The sequence below is a fragment of the Phoca vitulina genome, unplaced genomic scaffold (genome assembly GCF_004348235.1).
Source record: "Phoca vitulina isolate PV1807 unplaced genomic scaffold, GSC_HSeal_1.0 scaffold9, whole genome shotgun sequence".
Classification (NCBI taxonomy): domain Eukaryota; kingdom Metazoa; phylum Chordata; class Mammalia; order Carnivora; family Phocidae; genus Phoca; species Phoca vitulina.
In genome coordinates this window covers 21,222,717-21,244,252 of record NW_022589712.1, presented here as the reverse complement: position 1 = coordinate 21,244,252, position 21,536 = coordinate 21,222,717, and the positions used below count along the sequence as shown (strand labels likewise).

General features: G+C 40.3%; 1 protein-coding gene across 6 annotated transcripts in view; it reads left to right on the top strand.

Moving 5' to 3' along the window:
• Positions 1–21,536, top strand: part of UTRN (utrophin) — a 491,233-nt gene that overhangs the window by 45,716 nt on the left and 423,981 nt on the right. For 2 of the 6 annotated variants that reach the window (XM_032407727.1, XM_032407726.1), the window contains exon 1: positions 6,520–6,841. The exons of the other annotated variants lie outside the window; for them this stretch is intronic. In XM_032407727.1, coding sequence (XP_032263618.1) covers positions 6,748–6,841 — 94 coding nt within the window. In that variant the 5' untranslated portion in view covers positions 6,520–6,747. Of the gene's footprint in view, positions 1–6,519; positions 6,842–21,536 lie in introns of those variants that run through there. 6 annotated transcript variants of the gene reach the window in all.

Sequence of the window (21,536 nt, the reverse complement as noted above, 5' to 3'; positions counted from 1 at the left end):
CAGAGACTATACCTTTTCTATAAGGTATGCTGTGTAGATGGTCTGGACCATCAGGGGAGTTGGCTCAGATTATGGAGACCTGTGTAAACTTCATGAAGATGGTGAGATTCCAACCCACCCCCCCCCCTTTTTTTTGGCAAGGGAAATCTTTGAGGATTATGCGACTGGGGAGTTGTAGATATTTTAGAAAGATCATTCTGGGGAATCTGTGGAAAGGTGGATTGGCGTGGAGAGAGCCTGGAGGCAGAGGGGACACTGTGGGTGGCTTCGTTGGGAGACCGAGTGAAAGAGGATGTGGTTGAGGTAGGCGGGAGATGAACAAGGCCGTGGATTTCGTAGGCAGGTCCACCATCCCTCATCTGCAGTGATAGTGGTTTAAAAGAACTCTGAACACCAAAAGGTACTTTCTTTGTACTTAGTTCGACAGTAAACCTGAGCTTGACCTGAATTCATTTGTTGGTGAAATCTGACTTGAATTGCTAGGATGCTTTTAAAAAAAGCTCTACTTATCTCACTTACCATTCACGACACACACACATTTGTTGCAGAACTATTAATGCGTTTGCTTAGGGGAAATTGCCCTGGATCTTGCTGTTTGTTTTTTTTTTAAAGATTTTATTTATTTATTTGACAGAGAGAGACAGTGAGAGAGGGAACACAAGCAGGGGGAGTGGGAGAGGGAGAAGCAGGCTTCCCACGGAGCAGGGAGCCCGATGCGGGGCTCCATCCCAGGACCCTGGGATCATGACCTGAGCCAAAGGCAGATGCTTAACAACTGAGCCACCCTGGCGCCCCTGTTTTCTTTTGTTTTAATTTAACATATGCCCTCTGTGCTCTATTAACTTTGCTCAAGTGGGGAAAGTTTTAATTCGGCAAAACAACTGGTTCAAGGGTTTTGGAAAGGGATTGTGAAGCTCTATTTGACCTGTGTTTACACGGTAAAGTTGATAAGACTGACAGAGTAAATATGAAGAGACTTGTGGAGGAAAAGAACATTCCTAGCCTAAAAGACTCCATGGTTAACAGTGACACCTCCTCATTAGCATGAGAAGAAACAGAACTTTTGGAGGGATCAGAAATGTTCATGAGGTACTGCATTGCATGATTTATTGAAAAGGACATATCCTGGATTTTTGAAGTGTTGCTTGTGTGCGGGATCTTGGACTGAATCACAAATCCCTAGGAAAAGAGGACAAGTGGAGAATTTGGACATGACCTGTGGAGTAATTCATAGTGTTGCATCAGTGCTAATTGTCTGGTTTGACAGTCATACTCTGGTTATGTAATATGGTAACATTTGGGGAGGCTAAGTGAGGGGAATATGAGAACTCTGGGTACTATTTTTACACCTTTTTTGGTAAACCTGAAATTATTTCAAGTTCTAAAATAGGAGAAAATAAGTTGCTTGTCATACCAGGACATGGCATCCTCATCCATGCTGCTTTTAAGTAGAGAATATTTATTGGCTGGAGCATAGTTTTCTTGGAGATTCAAAGTCTGTAACAGCAAGTCCAGTAAAAATTTTTTTTTTAAAGATTTTATTTATTTATTTGACAGAGACAGACACAGCGAGAGAGGGAACACAAGCAGGGGGAGTGGGAAAGGGAGAAGCAGGCTTCCCGCGGAGCAGGGAGCCCGATGCGGGACTCGATCCCAGGACTCCGGGATCATGACCTGAGCCGAAGGCAGACGCTTAACGACTGAGCCACCCAGGCGCCCCTCCAGTAAAATTTCAAAGTCAGATCTCCCCTCCCTCTCCAATTATTTTTAAAGCTGACTTTGTTTTTATCATAAGAAGATTAATTTAGCATTTTGTGATCTGAGAAAAATGTTTGATTCTAGCCTAAGTGTGCGTAGAAGAATTACAAAGTGAGGCCAGTATTGTCTAGAGAGTTCGCAGGAAGGGCCTTAACTCCAGCGTTGCTTGCACTGGTGTTGGAGGGTGTGGTTTGTCTCTAGTTTTTGTCTGCTGCTGTGCAGGGTTACATGTAGGTTCATTAGTTAGGACCGACATTACAATGAGATGTTCAAAGCCAAGATGGTTTGTAGGTAACAGAAAGGATGAAGAAAATGCATGCCTTCCACAGCAAGGTCGGCTCACTGGTGCCTGGCCCGTGCCTGAGGGAGCTGAAGCTGCTGGGCTTGCGCCTCCCCAGTGGAGAGAGCTTAGTCTCCCAGGGGCTCTCTGACTTCTGTTCCACTGCCTGGGGTTTCAGCTGATTCACTCTGTGATTCTCTCTCCAGTCCAATCCTGTCTTTCCTTTTTGATGAAACAGTGGACCTAGGCTGGCAGCCAGTTGCTGTTGAGCTATAATAGAGCTAGTGGTATGTACCAAATTTGATTATTGCTGTCAACACCAGATTGAATAAGAAAGTGCATCCCCTAGACAGATACTTGCAACATAAATGGTCTCTTGATTTCCCAAGAACTAGAAATGAGGTCAACGTGTAATCTAGCAGAAGGGGTCTGTGGATGGAGTGGGTTCTGACATTACAAAACAATTTTAAAAAGTGCCCTCCTATTAGATCTTTTTAGAAGAACTTTCAGATACCTTTGATAAGCTGATGGTTGCTTCTGATTTTCTTCACCATCAAGTTTTTATAGCAACTCTGATAAAACCTTTGTGCTTGTGTTTGATCAATGGTTTGCTTTTCCTGCATAGAATCTACTTTAGAAGTTGTACTGGTTGACACAGACCATATTTGCTCCTGAGCTATGATGACATTTCCACTTAGCTTAATATGAATGTTTTAGAAATTTCCCACAGTGGAAAGTTCTATTTGACATAGGAAAGTTCAGCGGCCAGTTTCATAGTTAGCTGTATGCCAAGAAATAACTAAAACAATGGATTACATAGTGCAGCCTTGGGACATGGAAAATTTCTTAGGAGAGGGATGAATCATATTATTAATACATGTAAGGCTTGAGGTCTTATATTGGAAAATAAAGAAAAAATTATTTTTTAAAGCTTATGGCATTTTTGTATTTTCTTTGTCATATTTTATGTAGGCTTTATTCTGTTTATTTTTCTTTTTTTAGGGATCAAGAAAATGAAAATCCTAAAGTCGGATGTTTTAGGAAAGAGATAATTCATATCATTGTACATGAATTTGTTCAAATACCATAAAGTCTGAAGAAAACTGTAATTCCTCTGAACTAGATTAGATAATCCCTTTGCTTTAGAAAAAAACTGATCATCTCTTTGAATTAGAGTTTTTGAATTTAAAATTAGATAATTCTTTGAATTAGATTAGATAATCCCTTTGAATTAGAATAATTACTATCCTCCCTATATCACATTTCTTTTTTACTTGAAGTATGGGTGACACACAATGTTACATTAGTTTCAGGTGCAGAGCATAGTGATTCGACAATTGTGTATGTTACACTGTGCTTACTGTTGGTAAGTATAGTTACCATCAGTCACCATACAAAGTTATTACATTATTATTGACTGTATTCCCTATGCTGTACTTTTCATTCCTGTGACTTATTTATTTTATATCTGGAAGTTTGTACTTCTTAATCCCCTTGACCTGTTTTGCCCACCACCCCACCTCCTCCCCTCTGGCAGTCACAGGTTTGTTCTCTATTTACGAGTCTGTTTCTATTTGTTTGTTTATTTGGTTTCTTAGACTCCATGTATAAATGAAATCATATGGAATTTATCTTTCTCTGGTTTATTTCGTTTAGCATAATACTCTCTAGGTCCATCTGTGTTGTTGTGGATGACAAGATTTCATTCTTTTTTATGACCGAGTAATATTCCATTATATATGTATGTGTGTGTGTGTGAATATATGCCACAGCTTCTTTATCCATTCAGTTATCGAGGGACCCTTAGATTGCTTCATATTTGGCTATTGTAAATAATGCTGTGATAAACTTAGGGGTGCGTATATCTTCTCGACCAATATCACATTTTTAAGAGGAGAGGGGAAAATACTGCTGGTATCTAGATCCTGACTTGTTCCTCTTGGCTACCTTCAAAATTTGTGAGACTCTCAATCTTAAGTCACATCTGGCCTAAAATTTCTTCCTATAAATAATTATGGCTGTTCAGAGGCTGCTTTAGTTGAGCCTATTTATTTTATTTTTTTTAGATTTTATTTTAGAGAGAGAGAGTGCGTGAGTTGGGGGGGGGGTCAGAGGAAGAGGGAGAGAAAGACTCTCCAGCAGACTCCCTGCTGAGCGAGGAGCCCCATGTGGGGCTCGATCCCACGGCCCTGAGATCATGACCTGAGACAAAACCAAGAGTCGGTCGCTTACCCAACTGAGCTACCCAGGCACTCCTAAACCTGTTCGTATTTAAGCGGAAGACACATATAGAAACACAGAAGGAAAGGAATGATTTGTAAATGTTTGAAATACTATATTTACATTGATAATTTCATCTTCTAAGTTTTCTTAAGGAGCCCTTTGGTAGAGAAAGAAGGACTAGCTGCTTTAATAGCCTCTTACTGGAGATATGATTCAAAGGTCAGTAGTTATTTAGCCGGCATGAACCCATACAGCTGTATCAGTTGAAATTTTTTCATACCTGTTGGAAAATAGCCGCCGTTAAAGCCAGACACCTTTAAGGTCTTGTTTCAGCACCGTAGCCAGTATCCATTTTGATTAAGTGGTCCCCATGCCTTACTGGTTGTTCCATATTTTGAGTATTGAGTCCTGCCTACAAGAATGGAGACATTTTTGGGCCACTGATAAAATTAGGCTTTGATAAAACCACCAGGGAAATGCATATCAAACCACAATGAGATGTCAGTTCATAGCAACTGGATGGCTGTAATTAAAAAGGTAGCTAATAATAAGTGTTGGTGAACATGTGGGTAAATTGGAACTTTTATATACTGCTGGTGGGAATGTAAGATGGTGCTGTCACTTTGGAAAACTGTCTGATGGTTCTTCCAAAGGTTAACCGTGGAGTTACTCTGTGACCCAGCAGTCACATATACGAGAAATGAAAACACGTCAACATAAAAACTTGTTCATGAATGCTTATAGCAGCATTATTTGTATTAGCCAAAGGTTAAATACAACTCACATGTCCATCAGCTGATGAGTGAATAAATAAAATGTGGGGTATTTATACAATGGAATATTATTCAACCATAAAGAGAAGTGAGGTGCTGATACATGCTACAACATGGATGAACTTTGAAAACATTATACTAAGTTAAAGAAGCCTGTCACAAAAGACCACATATGCTATGATTTTATTTATATGAAATGTTCAGAAAAGGCAAGCCTATAGCGACCTACAAGTAGATTTTCATGGTTGTCTAGGGCTGGCCGGTGGGGAGAAAACAGAGAGAGATTGCGTTTTGGAGTGATGAAAGTGGCCTGAAATTGATTGTAGTGATGGATGCATATATCTCTGTGAATATACTAATAATCCTTGAATTCTACACTTTAAATGGGTTAATTACATACTGTGTGAATTATATGTCAATAAAGCTCTTAAAAAAAAAGAATTGGGGGCGCCTGGGTGGCTCAGTCGGTTAAGCGTCTGCCTTCGGCTCAGGTCATGATCTCAGGGTCCTGGGATCAGTCCTGCGTCACGCTCCCTGCTCAGTGGGGAGTCTGCTTCTCCCTCTGGCTGCCCCGCTTGTGCTCTCTCTCTCTCAGATAAATAAATAAAATCTTTGTAAAAAAATAAAAAAGAATTGGGCTTTGACCATGTGGCATAATTGATGGCACTGTGCTTTTGGCTGCTTGCTCCTCGCAACAATCCGAGGAAACAGGTGGGGCCGCTACTCCCATTTTACAAATTTGGAGATTGTATTAGAACGTATTTTGCTGGAGTCCTACAGCTTCTAATCTAGGAAACACACAGAGATAAGGAGGAGGAGAGTGGGGCAAGTCTTGGCAAGTTCTCTCGATCATACCTTAGCCAGTAGTGGGGACAGAGATGGCTTTTACCTTAAGCCCCTGTGTATCCTGGCAAGGGTACATATTCTATGAAATATGAAAATTTTTGCTTATAAATGAAAAGTTTCTATTTCAAAGCAGGAGAGAAGAAAGAATAGAAAAAGAAGAGGGTGTGGCACTATGGGGACTGATTTTCCTTGTTTGTTGTGCATGGATAACATGTGCAGAGCAAGAGAGGACCTCACATATACAGAATCACAGAGGCTGGAAAATATGAGTCAAAAGTTTTACTTCTTATTTTATAACTCTGTGTTGTGAAGCTTATTTTTTTCCATAATAGTAATGTGTAAGGAATTAAGCAGAAATCCTTGTGAATTTCATTTCTCCAAGGTATATGTGCATATTAAAGTAAAATAACAAGTCCAATTTATTCTTTGAAGTATAGTTAATATGTAACCAAACTCTTCAGCCCAGTTGTGCACCCGGGGCAAATGCCTCTATTTATATACATAGTGGGTCGGGAGGTGGGTGGAGGTGTCCTTTACCAGCCAACACTGTGAAAACAGGAAGCAAAGTTATAATCTCTTTGTAGTAGATTAGAAACATTCAAGAGCCCTGAGTTGTGACAAGTAAAAAAAAAACCACAAAAACACAACAACGACAGTAATGAAAACGACCTAAGGAGTTTTCACTGACTGCTAAATGTAACTAACTGTCTGGTGTGTAGAGGAGGCTGGGTTAGCTTTAGTCAGATCCTCTCATGGGAAAAATAAAAGCCACCCCAAAACAGGACATCCCAGTGTGCAGTTCGCAGGCTGCTTTTGTTGTCCACTTCCTCTGCATCTTTTTCCTCGTCATTTAAGCCATTGTAGGTGATGAGCAGCCGAGCAGCCACCCCGTTTCGTTGGAAAAAGTGTAGACTTGACTTGCCAGGGCGAGGAGCTCGCCAGGCCTGCAAGCACGTACCAGGTAAGTGTGTCAACTTGCATGACTCCCACCCTGGGAGGTTTTGAAAAGGGGACGACAGCAAAGACAGGGCTCTCTTAGTCACTTAGTGAACCCGATTTGTTAACAGAGCCGCCGAAGGCAGGGCCTGGCTGGTGAAGGGAACATACCAGTTTGTGCTTCCTGACGCCACATCTGTCTAGACTCCAAATAGTAGAGACCAAGGCTGTCTGCTTCATCCTTCTCTTCAGAATGTGACAGTTTGCCAGTCATTGGCTTCTTTGGAAGAAGCACTCAAGGGTCCATAAATACGTTGTCACAAATGTGCTTCAGTTTATCTCCCTGTATTTTCAAAGTAGCTTATTATGTGGCTTGACTATTTATTGTCATATAAAGTTTCCTCTTTGCCTTTGGACAGTGACAGAGCTCATCCCATGGGGTACCTGGTTTATTGTACTGGCTAGAAAGATGTTTTACCTTTTAAAATATATAGTGTAGAACTGATAAAGGGGTGAAGAGGACATTTGTACTTTGGGAGGACTGTAAATGAAGGGGTTTTCGTCTTAGTACCGTGCTGTTGAGGAGAAACAGAGATGCAGAACTTCACATTGGATGTGGTCATGTACGTTTCTCACCGGGGTTTATTTCCAGGGTGATCTAGATTTTCTGATCAGGTCAGATGTACGTATCTTGTTTAATGTATATATTTGCATACTGGTCATAGAAGCTTTTCGAGGAAAAAAAAAAAACCCAAGTGATGGGTATTGTTTGACCTCACATTCATGCTTGAATGTTGTCTCTGTGGGAAAAGTTTCAGGCTGGTTAGAATTTTTACAGTATGTGTGTTTCTTCCCTTTGGAATTACTCTTTATCTCTTACTGTTTTCCTTCCTAACTCCATGTGAATGAGGTGGTCAGTGCTGGTAGGCACGTTCTCTGTGGAGCACATTTAAACTAAAGTAGTTGGAGCAGTCCCTATTTTCTTAGTTGGGTTTCTTGGCCAAGTGTAATAGGAGATCAGTGGGCTATAACTCACTTCTTTGGCTATTACTTTTCTCTCTTATTTAAAGAACAATATGCTCTCAACTGAAAATTAAAATACAGTTCAGGGACCAGAATTAAAATCCCATGCATTGGGGTGCCTGGGTGGCTCAGTCAGTTAAGCAGCTGCCTTCGGCTCAGGTCATGTTCCCAGGGTCCTGGGATCGAGCCCCACATCGGGCTCCTTGCTCAGCGGGGAGTGAGCTGTCTCCCTGTCTGCAGTTCCCCCTGCTTGTGCTTGCTGTCTCTCTCTCTCTTTTGTTCTCTCTGTGTCAAATAAATAAATAAAATATCTTAAAAAAAAAAATCCCATGCATATGAAAGCATTGTGGCATCATGGCCTTTCAAAGATCTCTGGACTCTGATTTAATCTTCTTTCTCTGGCTTTTATAGTCTCCACAGTCCGCTTGTGTTTGTGTTACTGTCTTGCTACAAAAAGCCTCAAGTGACTATGGTGGTGAAATCAAAAGACAGGAGAAAAATACAAACAAATCTTTAAATAGTAAGCACATTTTAAAATGAGCAGACTCTAGCTTTAAATATGAATTCTGGTCCATTTAGATAGCATTCTCTCCTGCCCTCTGACCAGCCCAAAGGCTTTAGGAAAATTGAAAGCATTAGAAAAAAAAAAAAATTCAGGACATGTTCTTTTAATAAAAATAGCAAACCAATGTGTACTTGATTTCAAATTCCACAAAGGCCTAGGCTCTCTTCTCATTGGTTTTTGGTAAACTGAATATTTTTGTATTTGCTGGGTAGATCTCTAGTGATCTTGTAAGAAATAAAGATACAAACAAATACATTTTTAATGGGTGTTATATTTCATCGCAACACATGGCCTTTTTTGGTTTTCAGAGCAGTCTCCGTAACAGATTAAACTTTGCGATGAATCCTTTTTTTTTTTGGATGAATCTTTTATTTACAAACCTCAAGTAAGGTAGAAAGAATGAAACCATAAGTGTTTTGCATTAAACTTTTGACAATAAAGAGTTGATATGCAAATGACCATTGCAGAATTTAAAGGGAATAATAAAAAACAAGGTGTAAAATGGAGTGAATTTTAGATACATATTTGCTCAAAATAAGCCATTCAGTGTTATTTTTGAAAATCCTTTGCTCTATGGTGTGATCTGGAATGGGGAACCCAGTGTATTTGCCTCTCAGCCACCCACTGAGCTACAACAGGGAAAACTGAGTAAGTTGAAATCTGAATCTCTATGTTTGTCTCTCTGTCTGTCTATCTACCCATCTATCCATCCATGTATTTATTATCTTTCTTTGATATAGAATATTCTTATTTTATAATATTAACCCAAAGCTTTTGTGACCTAATTCCTTTTCTTAATCTTGATGTCTGTGTACAGATGATCAAATATTAAAAATAATCTAATTGAGGGAGACCAAAGTTAAAAAACAGTCTTGAAAATGTGAAAAAAAAATTATTTGGTGCCATTCTAGGACTTGTAGGCATCTACTAATGCACAGACGATTTATGTCTAGAAATTGCCCTGCTCAGGAAGCCACTTCTGGGAGGCCCAGCTTATCTTGCCATCCTTCCTGCTTGCTTGGTGGCTGACAGGACTCTATGTCAGCCATTTCCTTTTGAGGTGGGTTGGTTAAAATATCCTCAACCTTGGCTCCACGTTAGAATCACCAGTTTTGAAGCCCCACAGCCAGAGATTCTGATTTAAGCAGACGGAGGCCCTGACTTTGTAGCTTTTCAAAAACTCTCTGACTGATTCTACTGTAGATTCAAGGTGGAGAAGCACAAGGGAATGTTATTTGTTCCCTAGGAGACTGAAAACTCCATGAAGAGGGCAAGAAGGAAACTTTGTCACCATTGTACCCCACACCCAGCTGTGTGCCTGGCATGCAGGAAAGGCTTAGTATCTGCTTGTGGAATGAATGAATCAATTCCTCTGAGCAGCAGGAAGGCTGGAAGAGGGTTGGATCTCTTCGTTTCCGGTTGGTGATGATGTAGGAGAGTATGTTGTATTAGACTGTGGCTTCTCTGAATATCAGCTGTCATCTGGGAAGAAGCTCCTGGAAGGGATCATAGGAGAACCGGCTGACCTTGGGACACATTGAGCAGCCTTCTCAAGAGACAAGCCTCCCAGGTGGCAGCGTCTTCACGAAGCAAGGCAGGTTGAGAACTTTGGAATAAGAATTTCATCAGGGGCTGAGGTGTCTCTGTGAACGTGGAGGTGGGGCTGGTGGGGGGGGGCGCACTACCAGGAGGTTCTCTGGAAGGACCTGTGTAAAGATTAGTTTGAAAGGAAGGAGTGTGTTTATCTTTGCCAGATATTAAGGGCTTGACCTGCCAGCTGATTCCATCAAAGTGTAGGGAAGTTTGTCTGGGAGAATTTCTCAGGGCTTGTGAGTTTTTAGCTGATCTTAATGTTTATAAAGGAAATGCATTGGTGGTTAGGAAGACCAGGTGGAATATAATTTGCAGAGGTGAGAGAGAAAATTGTTAAATTGGGAGAAGAAGGGTGGACAGAGTGACTTGTTTGAAACAAAAGAATTTGGGGGCAGAATGAGATGTCTGACTAATATGGTACTGAACAACTACTCAAGGTATGGACCTGGGTCTCCGTTCCCCCTGTGATTGACTGTGTGTCACTGAACCTCTGAGCTAGGTCTCCAAACCATTCAGATTCCCCAGGGGGCATTTTAAAGCACCTTGCAAACTATAGTAACATTCAAGGTAAATAAAAAGAATAAGTTCTATAAAAATTATCAAAATCTAGTCAGTTGATAATGGGCTTTGCCTGGTACCCAGAGTCTAGGAATAGGAAAACAAATATAATGTTCATTATGGTGCTTAAAATATATTTAGGCTGAAGCTGTGCACCCTGCCATCATTTTTGTTGTGTTTTCCCTTGGCCTAACTTGAAAGGCATGCTCATGACATGGGTCCTGGATCTGTTTCATGTTACACTTGGGTTCTTTGACCCTTATTTTGAGGGCACCAGGTGCTTCCTATCCTAACCATTTGCAAATTCCAGATTTGATTGGAGGGCCCGCGAAAAGACTGGTAGGAGCAAGGACTGTTAGGAGCACTAGATAGGATCTGGGTGCAGTGACTCGCTCGATCCTGCTGCAATATTTTGATTTGAACAGTTCAGTGAACCGGCAACTCAAGTAGTTTTTTTCCCCACTGAACTAGAACTTTCATTGTTATGCAGAGGAAGATGAGTCATAGCCTAGTTTTACCATTGTGTCAAAGTGAAATTTTAGTCTAGGACTAAAGGAACACAGGTCAAACTTTCTGTCTAAAGCAGAAGATTGAAACTTGGATTATGAGCTGGGCAAAAGTAAGCGTGGGCTCCCTGTGAGGGTGGCTGTCAAGTTAGAGAGGTATTTTATTGTAAGAAATTTTCGATCCCAAATGTAATTTTTAATAATGTATTTAAGCACCTTAAAAAAAAAAAAACCTTAAGCAATCAGTTTCTTTCTAAAAAAAAATTCAGTGCAGAATAAACATTATACAGAGTAGAAAATTGTCATTCCTTCTCCCCCTTCATAGCCATTGTTAATAATTTTGTTTGTCCTGCCACACCTTTTCCTATGAATATACAAATGTGCGGCTTTATAGCTAAGTTCCCACAAGCAGCGTGGTTTTTCATTTTGAACCAAAGTCGGAACCATCCAGCATTAGTAGCATCCCATTAAAAAAAATTGTTAGAAATAATGAAATGTGTACATATATCTTAGTTCATTTGGGTAATTGCTGGGGGCAGATAAGTGTCTACTGTTAAGTTGCTGTCCAGGAAGTGTAGAGAGATGAAAAGTAGTATATAAATGTTTGAATTTGCATTTGTTTTTTTTTTGAGAGAGTGGGAGAGCGCACATGTGCCCATGAGTGGGGGGGGAGGGGGTAGGGGCAGAGGGAGAGGGAGAGAGAAGATCTTAAGCAGGCCCCATGCTCAGCATGGAGCCCCATGTGGGGCTCGATTTCATGACCCTGAGATCATGACCTGAGCTGAAATCAAGAGTCTGATGCTCAACTGACTGAGCCACCCAGGTGCCCGAAGGTTGCATCCCTTTTTTTGTTGTAATTGAACTTCTCTGCATATGTTTAATGGCTCTTTGGACAAATTCTTCAATGAATTGCCTTTTCCTACATTGCATCCACCCATCCACCCTTTTTTTTCCTGTTTTTTGGATCTCTGACTTTTTTTTTAAACTACTACTGATTCTGAAGGAAATTCTTACAAAACGGCAGATTTTGAATGACTTACTTGAATTTCTTTTGAGTTTGAAGATGGTTAACTTCCAACTTAAAAGACAGGAGTGATTTCTGGATCTCTGGGATAGAAGTTTGAGTCTTTGGATTTAAATTCTGCATTTTCTCTTTCTCTTCTCTAGTGTGATAGCTGTCAGCATCATCCCAGACTGTGCTGTGACTGGTGATTCTTTAGGTGCCCTCACGATTTTATTACATTTTCCTATACCAATACATTACTTTCCTAGGGATGGTAAGTCCCAGGGGTATCTATAGAATGCTCATTTTTCCATGTAATTTGTAGAGCATAATACACTTTGTGGGAAGAGGCTGTGGAGTTGGACTTACAGTTGAATCCCAGCCATCCTGCATCCTGGGTCTGTTTCCTCACTTGCAAAATGGTGATAATGGGACTGTTGTGAGTCTTTAAAGGTGTATCTGTATAAAATCCCTTGCACATTACTTGGCAACTTGCAGGAAGGATTATAGTGAATGGTGGCTGTTTTTGTTAGTAGAGCCTTTCAAGTTAATCCAGGAAAAATGAATACAGCTTAGATAAATAAAGATAAGACATGAGTTTAAATGAGGTCCCATATGCATCATCATACTGAAAATTGACCAGTTTGTCCTCATCCTTCGATCTAGATCTGTTAGTGATTTTTCACATCACAGCATCAAGGCAGTAATCCTATGCTGGACTCCCTTAACTGCAGATCCAGTACGTGGCAAGAAATATAGAAATACGTGACAACAAATGGCCTGCAGTTGCTTGGAGAATGTCTTTGTGGCAAGGTGCCCGAAATGTTTTGCTGGTTTCAAAGTTCACTTTCATTTGTTCAGAAAGGTTTTTATTGTTTGCAAGCAAGCAAGGCAAGCAAAGGAAAAGGGCACATGGCCTCCCATATGATTCTGTGCTGTACGACCTATTTGCCTTTTGGTACCTTGTATGAAAAAGCTTTATTTAGTCTGCAGAGAGGACTATTTCTCCAAATAGAGGAGAACTGTCATAATGGTCTGGAAACATGATAGATTTCAGTTTAATGCTGTTCATCCAGACACCGTGAGAGGCTGGAATGCACAGAGGTTGTAAGATAGGCATCTCGTACAAATTCTTCCAGGTCACTTGCATATCATCAATGGAAATGCCTCCTCAGATAGCAATCCTCTTGGCCCTCTGAGAGGTAGCTCCTCCTTTCACACCAACCCTGACCCTTTTCTCCTGGCCCAGCCAGCCCCTAGCTAGGAACCTGATGCCAGAGTGAGTCTCCTGGCTTTGACCTGGCCTGTTTTCTTGTTCTATTCCTGAATTCTGTGCCTTTAGCTTCTGCTTCAACACTTACACAGTCACGCCCTTTCTGGTGTTAGTAGCTCCTGGATTGTGTTTGACAGAAGAAATTCATTTCCCTAGCAGATTCACTTTCTAAAACTCTAGATAACTCCAACCCACCCATGCAATCTGGTATCTGGCATTGCTCTGAGAACTGTTTAGTTAGTTTTTAATAAATATTTAATGGCTAACTCTGAATAACTAGTGTTACAGCAGGAAAAGAAAGGAAAAGCATAGTTTGTGTGTATGTGATTTATGGGACATTTGGGAATAGAGGAGAAAGACATCATGAAATGAAAATACTTATTATATTTTATCTCTGCCCATGCAAATTCTTTAAAACAATTGTTCTGTTCTATCTTTGCTCATATGAATTTAAAAAATCATGGTGGATTTCATAGTGATGGATTTTAAACTGGGAGTTTATGGGTATTTTGCAAGTAGGTTGAGAAAACAGTTCTCAAGTCCCACTGGATCCTTCTTATCTACCCACCTCCTTCCTACTTATTTCTTATGCTGTTACAAGGAGAATCTTATGTTTTGTGATGAGAAGTTACTTTGTGGCTAAATGAACTGTGCACTATTACAAAAAAAAAAAAAATCTTTGAGATTGTGTTCTGTGTATTCACTGAATTTGTTGCTGGGGCCACATGCTGCAAAATTTCTCAGACTCATAAAATCTAAATAAAAATAAATGGTGTTGAAGGTATATCTACCTCTTGATTACTGAAATAAAGAATCGGCATTTACTTCCCATAACTTGGAAGTCTTCAGTAAATAATATGTGCCTGGTGTTTCATGATGAACAATTCTTACTGTAGTGGGTTTGTTTTAGGAAGAGTGTCAGCATTGATTTCTCTGTAATTTTCTAAAATTTCTCGTCTGCTTTTATTCTTAAATCAAGTAGCACTTACTTTTCTGTCAACCTCCGGTGAGCCACACATCTAAGAACTAGAAGTGAGAAAAAGAAGGAGCCCAAAATAAAAGATTTAAAGAACATTTATAGAGATCTGCTGTTTTCTGGGTCCTGTTGTAATTGCTGGGTTTTAAGTGGTTTTAAACTCGATGATTCTCCTCACTGGCAGCCCAGGACCACTGCATATACTCCGCGGACTGCACAGAGGTGACAATCGACATTTCTTTCTTGGAGTGTGCAGTGCAGGGACACCTATGAAGCACATCAGGCCCTCTTTTAGTGACTGTCTTCTCAATTCACACTTAGGTATTCAGTTTCTAGATCTAGGGCAGTAAATCAGAAGATCCAGCAGCAGGCTGGAGTGCTGCTGAATATCAGCGCAGTGACAGCAATGAGATGTGCTGATCATATAGAAGACCAAAAAAAAAAAAAAAAAGCAGTGCAAAATAGCCTCAAAGCCAAGCAACCTGGGTCAATATGGCAATAGATTTTGCAACCTCTAATAGGGCTGAAAGTGAAAAACCATTAACACTTGAAAAAGCTTTTCCCATGAAGTGGCTACACAGTTGAGGGGAGACAGTATGGTTTTCTGGGCTGCAGCAACTGTTTGGGCTCTAGAATCCTGTTTGCGTATTTTGTCAGACCCCACTGAGTTAAGACAAAGCCCCTTTCTCCAGCCCTGGAGCAGCCTGAGTTAGGCTCATGTGCATTGCTGCTTTCTAGCTGCTGGGGTTGGGACTCTGTGGCCAGCGTTCAGTGACTTTCAGAAGCACTGTACGTGTTCTTGGTTCTGTGCCAGCCCTGCTCGAGGCAGGGTGTGACCTCAAGGTTTATTCTGCTATTAAGTGATCAACAATTCACTTCTTTTCCAGGAATTCTTTCCTGACCTTCAAGTATGGGTTGGGTGCCCCACTCCTCTGCTCCCACAACTTCCCTCCTGGGATCAAATTCAGTGATTCCTAGATGTGTTCATCTGTCATAGCAGTTATGACAGGTTTTATAGACCAGCGTTTTTGAAAGCATGGTCTGTCTTGGTAGGGTGTGGCCTGGAAACCTGCATTTTCATCTCTTGAAGTGGTCACTGTGCATGCTCGAGAACCTCAACTTTAGACTATGACCTTGAAGACAGGCCCTCTGCTTCTTTGTCTTTGAATCCTCAGGCCTGCCTCAGCTTTTGGCACATTTTTGTTGCTCAGATATTTCTTTTGTTGTTGTTGTTGTTCAATGGATGAGATAGGATTCCGAAATTCAGAAATGTATGGAAAGCAGGTGTGCATGTGGAATCCAGCACAGTCAGAGCCACGCAAGTGATTCTTGACCACTTTTCTTTATTGTTTTATAAATAAACAGAATGTGAAACCGAAGATGTAATAGGGATGGACCAGAACTAGCTTCTCTTATTTTCTTGCCCAAGAAAATACCCTGTAGGTGATTATTTTTATTTTTACCTTGTTTGAAATAAACTTTTATTTTAGGGTAGTTTTACATTTATAGAGATGTAAAAGCAGAAAGTATGCAGAGTTCCCATACGTCCCTCACCCAGTTTCTACTTTCTTCCCTGATTGACATCTTATGTTACTATGTTACATTCACTGTGTCACAATTAATGGGCCAATATTGATCCATTATTATCATTAACTCATTAGTCATCTCATTAACCAAAGGCCTCCATAAGAGTTACTGTTAAAAGTTGGTAGATTAAGAGATGAAATAATGTTTATAACACACGTACCAAGTCTTTCTTGAGGTTAGTGTTTTGCATTTGATTTTTTTTTAAGATTTTATTTATTTGGAAGAGAAAGAGAGGGAGAGTGAGCAGGCGTGAGCGGGGGCAGGGGGTAGAGGGAGAGGGAGAAGCAGACCCTGTGTTGAGCAGGGACCCCGCTGCGGGGCTTGATCCCAGGACCCCAGCATCATGACCTGAGCCAAAGGCAGATCAACTGAGTCATCCAGGCACCCCGTGTTTGAATTATTACCTGCAATCACAGTTGCAAGTATATTCACAAAGCAAGAGGTACAATTTCTGTGATTATGAAACAGATTTTTCAGGTGTTGGTCTTCTGGGATCAGGAAGAGGTGAAAGTTATTTTCAAAGGCTAACATTTGGTTAATATATCTGAAGTACTCCATATTAGAAATATTTATTGACACCTCAGGTTTTGTTAGATAGGATATTTGTTTTGTCTATTTATAGTATATTCAGGCAGAGTTACTATTTAAAATACTTAATGACCCGTGGGAGAACGGCTCAAACCTATCAGATAGATGTCAATTAATGAGAAGGGGCGATGGCTGGTAAATATGTCTAATGTCTAAAATGCCGTAAAAAGTCTCTTGACCTTGCCACATGTCCCGCAAGATCACTCCCAGTCGAAAGCCCCTGATAGAAATCATTTAGAGCCACCTGTTACTGCTCTCGTAAGTGCTATGGAAATATTTCCTGTCATTATGATTGTTGTTGGTATCTTCCTTCATTTCAATTATTTATTTCTGATACGTTTAAAAACATACAGCTAAGACACATCAGGATTCTGTTCTCCAGTGAAATCGCCACATGTAATACGAATAAGGCTCTACTTTTGATAAGATTTACTCACAGTTTGTCAGAGCACATACACAGGGACTCTTCCACAGAGGGCGTTTTTCATTTTTCTCACCTGCTGCCTTCCTTCCTGACATCTCAGCGCCCTGAAACCGGAGCCTGGGAGGACCGCCCGTAGGTGTGGAATTGGAGACCAGATGTTCCTCTGGGCCTCCTCCCACCGCGCTGTAGCCTGCTTTGAGTTGATTAACGGCTCAGCCGGGGAAGGAGCCTGTTACTTTGGCTTATGCCAAATTCCCCTCCTTGCCTTATGATGATATGTTATTAGTGTCTTGATCCCTCTTATTTGTTCAGTTAATCTGCACTTCCGGGATCTCAGCAGATCACAGCATTTTGTTTTCAGTGACTTCATTTCATAATATATGCTCTGGGTAGGCTAGACTAGAGACATTTAAGCCCATCAATTTAATATCTACAAATATTTTATAGTTAACCTTCCTATCCATTCCTCTTCAGCATTCTTGGAAACAGATGCTTAAGCTGTTTACTCAGACAGTCCTACTTATCTAAGGTATCCATTTTCCTATTGACAGGATATAGGCTTATTTTTTTAATCCCCGAATCCATAAGAACTGAATATCCAGTGGGACATGGGGATCAACTGAAATCCCCCCATGTTAGAATCATTGATCACGTGGCTTCTGGTGGAAACTCTGACAACCTTACTGTTTTTTTCCCTTTGAATCCTCTCAGCAGTTTCGACAAACATTTATTTGTTAATACCCATTGATTATTATAAAAAATAATTTAAAAATATCTAAATATGAGATAAAAGATTGGTTAAATCATTGTTAGGTCTACCCACACAATTAGTAAATGTACTTCAGAGGGTAGGTTTTACAACCATGTGTCAGCTACAATCCGTCTGTTGCTGATGGAGTGGAGGAAGGGTAGAGCCTATCTTTCCCTCACCCCCACCTTGTCCCCAAGTACACTTGGGGCTTTAGAGTCAGACTGCCTTGAATTTCAATCCAGGGACTTCCATTTACTAACCCTGTGAGCCCTGGATAAGTTGCTTCATTTTAAGTGTTTTTGACCTCTGCTGGAAAATGGGGATCATAAAAACATTTACCTTGTATGGATGTTGTGGGATTAGATTACATAGTAATCCTATGTAGGAGGCATTCAGTACATTGTTGCTAATAATGGCAACAACAATAATGTTACTACTACTAATATTGCTACAATTATTAATACATTAAAAATAGTTTAAATTACTGTATATAATAGAGTTGCTAAAATGAATCAGATTTAGCTGAATTAAAGTTTGATTCTTTTTGTTCATTCTCTTTAGATGATAGTAAGCCATGCAATAACTGAAAGAAAGAGTGGTAAATATAAAATCTAGGTTATTGATTCTTACCTTGAACATACAATCGTATTATAACTTCAGAATTTTAAAGCACTAACATTTGTTGCTATTCTGTGGAAATCCTTCTTTCTAATTTCTCGATAGTAACTGTCTTCTTAGCTTATTAACTGTTGTGTTGTTAAAATAAGGTATTCCTGGGGTGCCTGGCTGGCTAATCAATAGAGCATGCAGCTCTTGATCTCAGGGTCATAAGTTTGAGCTCCACGTTGTGTGTAGAGATTACTTAAAAATAATTCTTAAGGGGTTCCTGGGTGGCTCAGTCGTTGGGCGTCTGCCTTCGGTTCAGGTCATGATCCCAGGGTCCTGGGATCGAGCCCCGCATCGGGCTCCCTGCTCAGCGGGGAGCCTGCTTCTCCCTCTCCCTCTGCCCTGCTTGTGTTCCCTCTCTCTCTTTGTCTGTTTCTGTCAAATAAATAAAATCTTAAAAAAAAAAATCTTAAAATAAAATAAGATATTCCTTATTTCATAAAAAATCATTCTTTAAAGAAAATTTCAAATTTCTTATCTCCAGTGTTGAGTGTTTTTTCTTTTAAAAATCAGAGTAGTATCAAAGAATGTTAGAAAAAGGGAAAAAAATTCATTCCTATTTCTACCATGTTAACACAGTAGTAACTTTAATGTTTTATCTTCCCATTTAGTCTCTATATTCATACCTTAAAATAATTGTAATTATATCATACTCCTAGTTTCTTATTCCAGTATTTTTAGTTTTATATTATATCATAGGTATTTTCCAGCTTCTCTTAGGTCATTCTATAATTTAACTCTCTCCCTGTTTTTTGGTATTTAGTTTATTCCTAGTTTTTCAACATTATGGATAATGATGAGTGAAAATGATCTTTATTGATCTGTAACGTGGAGGTAATAAAAATATCATAAGGTTGTCATGAGGATTACAAAAGCGAATAGATACAAAACAGGGTTTCTCAGACACAGCCCTCTTACCATTTTGGGCAGATAAATCTTTGCTGTGGGAGCTCTTCTGTGCAGTGTAGATGTTCCACAGCTTCCCTGGCCTCTATCCGCCAGTTTTGATAAACAAAAATGTCTCCAAACATTGTCAAGTATCTCCTAAGGGGCAAAACCATTCCCAGTTGAGAACTCCCAATATAAAACACTTAGAACAGCCTGGCTCGGCTCTAGTGAGTGCTGCGTAAATATTTGCTATTACTATAATTGTTGTTGGTATCATTCTTTGTTTGGGTTATTTCTGATAAGTTCCTAGAAATAGAATTTCTGGGACAAGGGTTTCTGACATTGATTATTAAATGCTTTCTAGAAGGACTGTGTTAACTGTGTTAAGTTTAATGCCGTCAGTTGTATATAAATATGTCAGTAACTTTGAGATCCAGCCAGTATTCAGTTGTGAATTCCATATATTGTTTTATGTTCAATTTCTGTAACTACTAGTCAAGACGAGCATTTCCTGTTTCTTCACTTGTATTGCCCCATCTGAAGGTTCTGGTAGAGGTTTTTGTTGATTTGTTGATTTCCCCCAGCCTCCTCTCCCCCTGCCCTTTTTGAGTTGCTTTACCATCCACCACTTGAGATTGAAAAGTCATACCCTCAATAACCAAGTCTGTGTTGGGGCGCCTGGGTGGCTCAGTCGTTAAGCGTCTGCCTTCGGCTCGGGTCATGATCCCGGGGTCCTGGGATCGAGTCCCACATCGGGCTCCCTGCTCAGCGGGAAGCCTGCTTCTCCCTCTCCCACTCCCCCTGCTTGTGTTCCTGCTCTCGCTATCTCTCTCTCTGTAAAATAAATAAAAAAATCTTTAAAAAAAAAAAAATAACCAAGTCTGTGTTAAATTTCTTTGCTTGACCTTTAATGGCATCCAAGTTGAATGTTGTGAGGTCCTTTCAGATTATTGTGTTTTACGCAAACAGTCCTTTGTGATTTCAGATTAAGACAGGGTAATTGACAGTGTCTCATAATAATAGAACTTTCAGGGTTTAAATATAAGGTGGCACCCTCTTTTTTGAAGGATAATTTTGTGGAGGAGAGCTCAACTTTGTATTCTGTGATGTGTCCTCTAACTAATGTGGTTGCCTCTGGTTTACCCTTTTGGAAATAATCCTAATCCTTGCTGTGGGAGGTCCCACCCATATCCCTGGCTTTTAGCACTTCAGTGCCTGGGGCCTTCCAGCTGCAGTCACTGGCATTCCTTTGCCTGAGGGCATTCTCTGGCTGGAAAAGCTCACACCCAGGGTTGGCAGGAAGTGCCTGACCACTGTCAACTGCCAGCAGCCAGTGACTGCTACAGTATAAATCCCTTGCTCTCTTGCATCTCAGGTGAGCTGCCTTTGAGATGAACATTTTACCCTGAGGTTCTCTGAGTTCCCAGTTGGATTATGATTCAGTGGTAATTTGCTTGAAAATGACCTTTTATTAGTTACTTTTCCTTTCCTGTCTCATTTCTTCATTCCCCACCCAGTGTGTTTTGGGATCACCTCCAAAATAAACTTCAATTGACCTTGAACAACACAGGTTTGACCTGCATGGATCCACTTCTGTGGAGATTTTTTTCCCAGTACATACAGTACAATATTGTAAATGTATCTTCTCTTCCTTATGATTTTCTTAACATTTTCTTTTTGCTAGCTTATGCTATTGTAAGAATACAGTATATAATACATATACAAAGGATGTGTTAATCAACTTTATGTTATTGGTGAGGCTTCCAATCAACAGTAGGCTATTCGTTAAGTTTTTTTGGGGTATCAAAAGTTATATGTGGATTTTCGACTATGCAGGGGGTTGGCATCCTGAGCACTCGAGGTCAGGTTGTTCAAGGATCAGTTGTACTTATACATATGAATGTATAAGTTTGTCTCAGTTTCTGCTTCTGGGGAGAATCTAAGATGTTAGCCAACTTTTCCTTTGATCTTGACCCTTTCGTTTGACCTTGACGAAAGAAGAGCAAAAATCAGACCAGGAGAATAGAAATCTTTTGAAGACCTGGCTGTATAGAAAGTAGATGAGTTTAGTTTCACTGACTCAAGAGACAACTTGGACAAGTAAATATTCTAGTTATGCTCCTGCCCAGGGAGTTTTGAGAAAGAGTGGCTGGGTGGCACGATGGGATTAAAGCCACAGCAGGAGGCCTTTTAGTGTCCCCACCTAATGTGACTTTCCGCCCACTTCCTTCACACTGTGGACTGACTCGGGCTTGCTGAGTGTCAGAAAGCCTGGTTTTTCAGCTTGTGGCTTTCTCCACATAGGGACTGACTAATGTT